The 6000-nt window shown below is 45.0% G+C and overlaps 2 protein-coding genes across 3 annotated transcripts in view; one reads left to right on the forward strand and one right to left on the reverse strand.

Moving 5' to 3' along the window:
• mark3a (MAP/microtubule affinity-regulating kinase 3a) overlaps positions 1-1369 on the forward strand; it is a 51020-nt gene extending 49651 nt beyond the window's left edge. Inside the window, 1 exon segment of the mRNA XM_054614667.1 lies at positions 560-1369. Coding sequence (XP_054470642.1) covers positions 560-905 — 346 coding nt within the window. The 3' untranslated portion in view covers positions 906-1369.
• A 1263-nt stretch (positions 1370-2632) lies between these two features.
• Positions 2633-5739, reverse strand: ckba (creatine kinase, brain a). Of its 2 annotated transcripts, XM_054613350.1 has the most exons (8): positions 5630-5739; positions 5181-5382; positions 4214-4368; positions 3993-4125; positions 3471-3642; positions 3240-3363; positions 2967-3156; positions 2634-2863 (listed from the first exon to the last, which is right to left on the reverse strand). In XM_054613350.1, the coding sequence occupies exons 2-8, from the start codon at positions 5371-5373 to the stop codon at positions 2685-2687; spliced, it is 1146 nt and encodes a 381-aa protein (XP_054469325.1). In that variant the 5' UTR covers positions 5374-5382; positions 5630-5739; the 3' UTR covers positions 2634-2684. The 2 variants fall into 2 exon arrangements, with proteins under 2 accessions (XP_054469326.1, XP_054469325.1); XM_054613351.1 differs by lacking the exon at positions 5181-5382 and having other exon boundaries at positions 2633-2863; positions 5630-5732.
• Between the last annotated feature and the right edge of the window lie 261 nt (positions 5740-6000).

Below are 6000 nucleotides of genomic sequence, written 5' to 3' on the forward strand. Positions count from 1 at the left end.
ATGTAAAAGGACTACAGAGAGACTTAAATGACTACAAAGAGAATTAAAAGGACCATAAAGAGACATAAAAGGACCATAAAGAGACATAAAAGGACTACAAAGAGATGTAAAAGGACTACAGAGAGACTTAAATGACTACAAAGAGACATAAAAGGACTACAAAGACATGTAAAAGGACTACAAAGAGACTTAAATGACTACAAAGACATTTAAAATGACTACAAAGAGACATAAAATGACTACAAAGAGACATAAAAGGACTACAAAGAGACATAAAAGGACTACAAAGAGTCGTAAAAGGACTATAAAGACAATCATGCCCATGGTTGTATCAATATTCTTTTGTAACTCTCGGCATTAAAGCGAATTAAACCCTAAAAGTTCAAACTATTCCTTTAAACTTTGGCCAGCTGCTTTGACTGATGACACATTGTGTATTTAATCTCCCAAACGATAAATTCTTCTTTTGTGGAAACAGTCAAAGCAGCGTGTGATGAAAACCACTGAATCAAATCTGCGTCACTAAAACCTTTCTCTCTTTGTTTCCTCCTCCCAACAGTCGCCATGTACCTGGGGATCAAAAAGGGGAAAATAAAGACAGTAAACCCCGCTCCCTCAGATTCACTTGGAGTATGAGGACCACCAGCTCCATGGAGCCCTGCGACATCATGCGGGAGATTCGCAAGGTGCTCGACGCCAACAACTGCGACTACGAACAGCAAGAGAGTTTCCTGCTCCTCTGCGTCCACGGAGACGGGCGGGCGGAGAACCTGGTCCAGTGGGAGATGGAGGTCTGCAAGCTGCCCCGACTCTCCCTCAACGGCGTCCGCTTCAAACGGATATCCGGATCATCCATCGCTTTCAAAAACATTGCTTCCAAAGTTGCCAACGAGTTAAAGCTATGAACAAAAAAAACAAACAAAAAAGGGGGTTTAAAAAGTATACATATATATATCTAGAAGTATTTAAGCTGTACAATCATCCAAGTAGCAGTTTCCAAATGTCTCCCTTTTTTTAAACAAAATACAGAGTATGTATTGAATATTATAATGTATAGATTAAGGCTTTTGGCAATAATCACTGAATTACCTACTAATATCTCAGTCTGTTGTGGCCACGCGGAGGCCGACTTTAACGAGTTCAATATGATTTGTCATGCTGTGAATGTGGACAAAAAAAGATAAACATTTCTAGTCTTATTTATTTTTCATCTTTTTTTTTTTTGTTTCGTTTTTCCTCTGGGGAAAAAAGAAAAAGAAATTTAAGTAGCGGTTTTTTTTTTGTTTTTGTTTTCAGTGTAAATAATTGTATCTTTACTTTCAACACGGCTTCACTGCAATACTCATTTTTTTTTTTTTTTTTTGTATTTCATTTAAAAAAGTAGAGATGCGGGGGAGTCCGTGTATAATTGGTCACATGGTTTAAGGGTCACTCATGTCTCAATTAAAGTGTCTGTCAACTTGAACGTCTCACGCTGGTTATTTGTATCCGGACACAAGATGAAAATATATATAAAAAAATGTATATGTATTTTGTTGCTTCTGTGTGGATCTTTATTCCAGTATTTAAGTTGTTTTGCATGAAAAGAAAATGATTTAATTAACACAAGTTTTAGTGATTTCAAATGGGAAAAATTATAAATAAGATAAATATGTTTCAGTAATTATTTGGATGTATGGTTCCTCTGCATTTTTACACTTTGATATATGGAATATTCCCAAAAAGAATATAGTTTTTATTTTTATTTTGGAAAAGTACTCTTGGATGTATTATGCGTCTTTTGTGCCGCAGTGTCTCCGCACACTTTCAGAAGTCAAGAGACATCTTTGTGTCAACGTCTAAAGGACTACAAATCCCAAACAACAATGTTAACTGTTACTATTTGAGTTATTCTGGTTTCAGAGCTCATTCTTTCTGCTGAACACACTGATTCATGGTTGTTTTATTTCTGGAATGATGTATTTCTTCGTGTCCCCTCACTCACTACAGCTGGACAGGAAGTCTTAACTTCATAACAAACCAGCTCATTAAGTGCAGAGATGCTTTTGAATAAACACAAGATATTTATATCAGACAGATTGTAAAAAGGAAAAGCAACTGTTGCAGAGATTCCTGGTCTGGTATGAGTCAAGCTGCACAAACTCTGCAGCCTTCATTTCCCATAATGCAACACTGTAGCATCTCTAGGCCCCTGAGCATCGACACGCTGAACTAAAATGGTGCATTTCACATTCATCATCTCAAACATAAGAGATTTAAGATGCTTCATCACTGCAGCGTGAAAATCAAGTAAAGTGTTTTTATCACCTCAACGTGCTGCATTCAGGGACCAATTTTATTCCAGCCGTAGGCTACATGTATGAGATTAAGAATATTTGATATATTTTGTAGGCGTTGGTTTAAATTTGAGTTTGGTAATGTTATAACCTACATCTTCAGCTCTCATCCGTCCTGTGCACCTTTCAGAACAGAACCACCAATGGACGTGATGACACCTCCATAATAATAATAATAATAATAATGAACCACAAAGGAGTTGAAACAGAACATTTTTTTATTTTCATCCTCACAGGAACCGTTTCGTCTTAAATACACAAACAAACTGTTACAGAGTGCGTTTCAGGGACGGAGTCAAACATTCATTCAGATGGAGGGGGGGGTGTTGCTGGGAGTCGGGATGGTTTTTACTTCTGGGCGGGCATGATGTCATCGATTGACTGGCCCTTCTCCAGCTTCTTCTCCATCTCCACCAGCAGCTTCACTCCATCCACCACCATCTGCACCAGCTCCACCTCGGAGAAGCCCAGTCTGTCGGCGTTGGAGATGTCAAACACTCCGCCCACAGCGGCGGTGTCGACTCCACCTGATGGTGACGACAGAATGTTTAAGGTCAGAGGTCAGTGTCTTTAACAAGCAGACAGTATTTAGGTGACAATAGAATGAAAGAATATGAGGGCGGTACAAACCAGTTCCACGTTTCTGGAGCCTCAGCTTCTTGAGAACATCCTCAAACTTGGCATGTTTGCTCATGTTGGGCAGCTTCACGTGCACACCAGCACGCAGGCCGGTGCCCAGGTTAGAGGGGCAGGTGAGGACGTATCCCAGGTGCTCGTTCCACATGAAAGCGTGGTTCCTCTCCTTGAACAGGGTCTCGATCTAACCACACAAAAACAGGATGATAAGGTGCCGCTCGTGGAAACAGACGCCCGCGTCAGATAACCGTCACATGTCCTGCTCACCTTGGTGAGTCCGGTACAGAAGCGGTTGAACACTTCCTTCATGTTGCCGCCTTTCTGCATAGAGATCACACGCAGGTGGTCCTCCTCGTTCACCCACACCAGGAAGGTCTTGTTATCGTTGTGCCTTCAGACAAAAATAATTACATTCTTTAGTTTCTTTCCATATTAAATCTCCAAAAAAAAAGACAAACCTTACATAGCTGAGTGACAATATAGATGCTATATTCTCACCAGATGCCCCTGGCGTCGGGCCAGTCCCGGCCCATCCCTGAGGCGAGCAGCAGAGGAGACACTGGCTTGTCAAACAGGAAGTGGTCGTCGATGAGCTGCTGCTGCTCGGCGTCAGTCATGTTCTTCAGGGCGTAGTACTTTCCATTCAGGTCTCCGCTCAGTGAGGCCAGAGCTGCAGGGAGGAGAGATCAGGTTAAGACCACACGCAAACAGAAACATGAACAAATGCATAAATTCCAGTTCACCCTTTAATGCTCTGTTCTCTAATCTGCTGTTATTCCTGGTTCTACCACTAGAGGGAGCCCACTGCCACACTAATGAGAGCGCCCAGCATCACGCTGAGCATCACTGCTCCAGGCCCCCGGCCCTCTCGACTCTGAAGCCTTTCACACAAAAGAATCAGCACATCTCCTCATCTGTATGCGGAGCACTCTGTACAGACGGCTTCTGTCCACGCTGAGTCACTGACAGAGTGCAGAGGACTCGCACTGTCAGCAATAAAGGGTTTGAGAGTCCTCTTACCTTCGATGGAGAGCTTCTCCACGGCACGCCTCTCTCCTCTGCTGCAGTGAGGCGGCAGGCAGAAGCCGCGGACGCTGCGGCCTGTTCGGACTCGGGAGCTCAGGACGTAGTTGGGGTCCAGGTCGTCACCACCCTGAGGAGGAGGAGGAGGAGGGGGAGGTGTTAGCTTCTTTGTTCAGCATTATAGTCAGCCATGTTTAAGGATCAGAGGGCTGCGGTACCTTCAGGTTGCTAGATTCAAGGTCGGTCTTGTGCTTGTCAGAGGGTTTGTATCCTCCGTGGCGGTCCTCGATCACGGGGTCCAGCAGCTCTTTGAAGACCTCGTATGTCTCCTCGTCTCCTGCCACGCAGCCCACCGTCATGATGAAGGGGTGGCCTGCACACAAAGTCAACAGGGTCACAGGGGAGAAGGCGGACAGACGGACTTCACATCCTTCACTAACTCAATGTGCTGAGTGTCACCAGGTCTCAGGATGGGACTGCGGTACTGTACCAGGATTGTCAACCCCTGTCTGAATGACACCATCTATGGTGAAGCCGTTGGGTGTAGCCCGCTCTCTCAGCTGCTTGTACATGTCCAGGGTTAAGAGCTTGGCCATGTGGTTGTTGTGCTGACTGAGGTCTGGGTACTCTTCCTCGGCTGACAGCCTCTTCAGGGTCAGCCTGGCCATGCTCTCAGAACTAGACAGAAACACAGTCTGCAGGGTGAGGCAGAGGCCTCCGCTACACTGCAGCAGAGCAGCTTCACCTCAACGCTGAAGGTTACACACCGATCACTCTACAGATCACTCTACACTGGGCTGTGTGTGTGTGTGTGTGTGTGTGTGTGTGTGTGTGTGTGTGTGTGTGTGTGTGTGTGTGTGTGTGTGTGAGAGAGGAAACAGTGAAAGCAGCAGTGGATTATCAGCTGCCGCCCTTCATGCATTATGCAACCCTGCTAATCTTTAACGTTACTGCCCTATAAAGCTGTAATATGCTCTGATGGAGGCAGCAGTCATGGTTTCTAACTGGTTTCTGACTGGTTTTCTCTCCATGTCAGAGCGGTGGAGGGTTTATCCCTCGACAAGGTCACAGTGCAGGAAGCTGCTCGTCCTCGCAGGGACAAAGCACGGAGACGCGGTCGGTGAGGCGGAACAGAACAGAACAGAACGGAACGGATTCGCAGAAAAGCCGCTTTGGTTTTTTTACCTGGGTTATCAACCCCGGTCTGGATGATGTCATCCAGGGTAAATCCGCTGGGGGTCTGCTTGCTCCTCAGCCGCTCGTACATGGCGGGAGTGAGGATCTTGGACATGTGGTTGTTGTGTTTGCTGAGGTCCGGGTACTCCTGCTCAGAGGAGAACTTCATCTTCGTCTCGTTGTGCGTGTTACCGAAAGGCATGGCTGATCCCTGGCGGAGGATGAGGAGGAGACACCGGGAAGGAGACAGGGAAGGAGACAGTAGTGATCAGGTGACGGGGATGTCCTGCAGTGGACACGGTGTCCTGATTCGTTAAACTGGTGCTCAAATATGCAGCAGATACATTTAATTTAAAATGGTATTATTTTATATCATTGCATTAATATAAAATCTAACAGTTCACATTAAAATCGCAGATAATCATGAAGTCATGAGCAGAGCTCAGGATGTGTCCTACCTGCTGTCTCGTTTGAGGACTATCACTACTTGGACTGGAGACAAAGATCCCTATTGTTCCGAAGAGGAGTCTCACAGCAGCAGCAGCGTCGACAGCCTCAGAGTGAGCAGAGCGGAGCTTTATAGCGGAGCCGCTCTGCTCTCATTGGTCGGGACGAGGAGTCCATTCATCTGATTGGTCCGTGAGGAGCCTCACGCAGAGACTCATCAGTCTAATGTTCATCTTAAGATCAATAACCTGTTTACCAACATAGTGTTACATCCAGTGACTGAATACTGAACACAACTAACAGTTACACTTTAAATTACACATTTACATAAAGATCATTGACATGTTTGTTTTAAATTAAAATCAGCACTAACAACAGTAAA

Source organism: Anoplopoma fimbria, chromosome 15 (genome assembly GCF_027596085.1).
Source record: "Anoplopoma fimbria isolate UVic2021 breed Golden Eagle Sablefish chromosome 15, Afim_UVic_2022, whole genome shotgun sequence".
Lineage (NCBI taxonomy): Eukaryota > Metazoa > Chordata > Actinopteri > Perciformes > Anoplopomatidae > Anoplopoma > Anoplopoma fimbria.

Excerpts from the sequence above, each read along its gene's own strand:
- ckba (XM_054613350.1), bottom strand. The coding sequence starts at position 5,373 with ATGCCTTTCGGTAACACGCACAACGAGACGAAGATGAAGTTCTCCTCT. Across the intron at positions 4,126-4,213 it reads TTGAATCTAGCAACCTGAAG|GGTGGTGACGACCTGGACCC; the intron begins GTACCGCAGCCC and ends CCTCCTCCTCAG. Across the intron at positions 2,864-2,966 it reads GCTCCAGAAACGTGGAACTG|GTGGAGTCGACACCGCCGCT; the intron begins GTTTGTACCGCC and ends CGTCACCATCAG.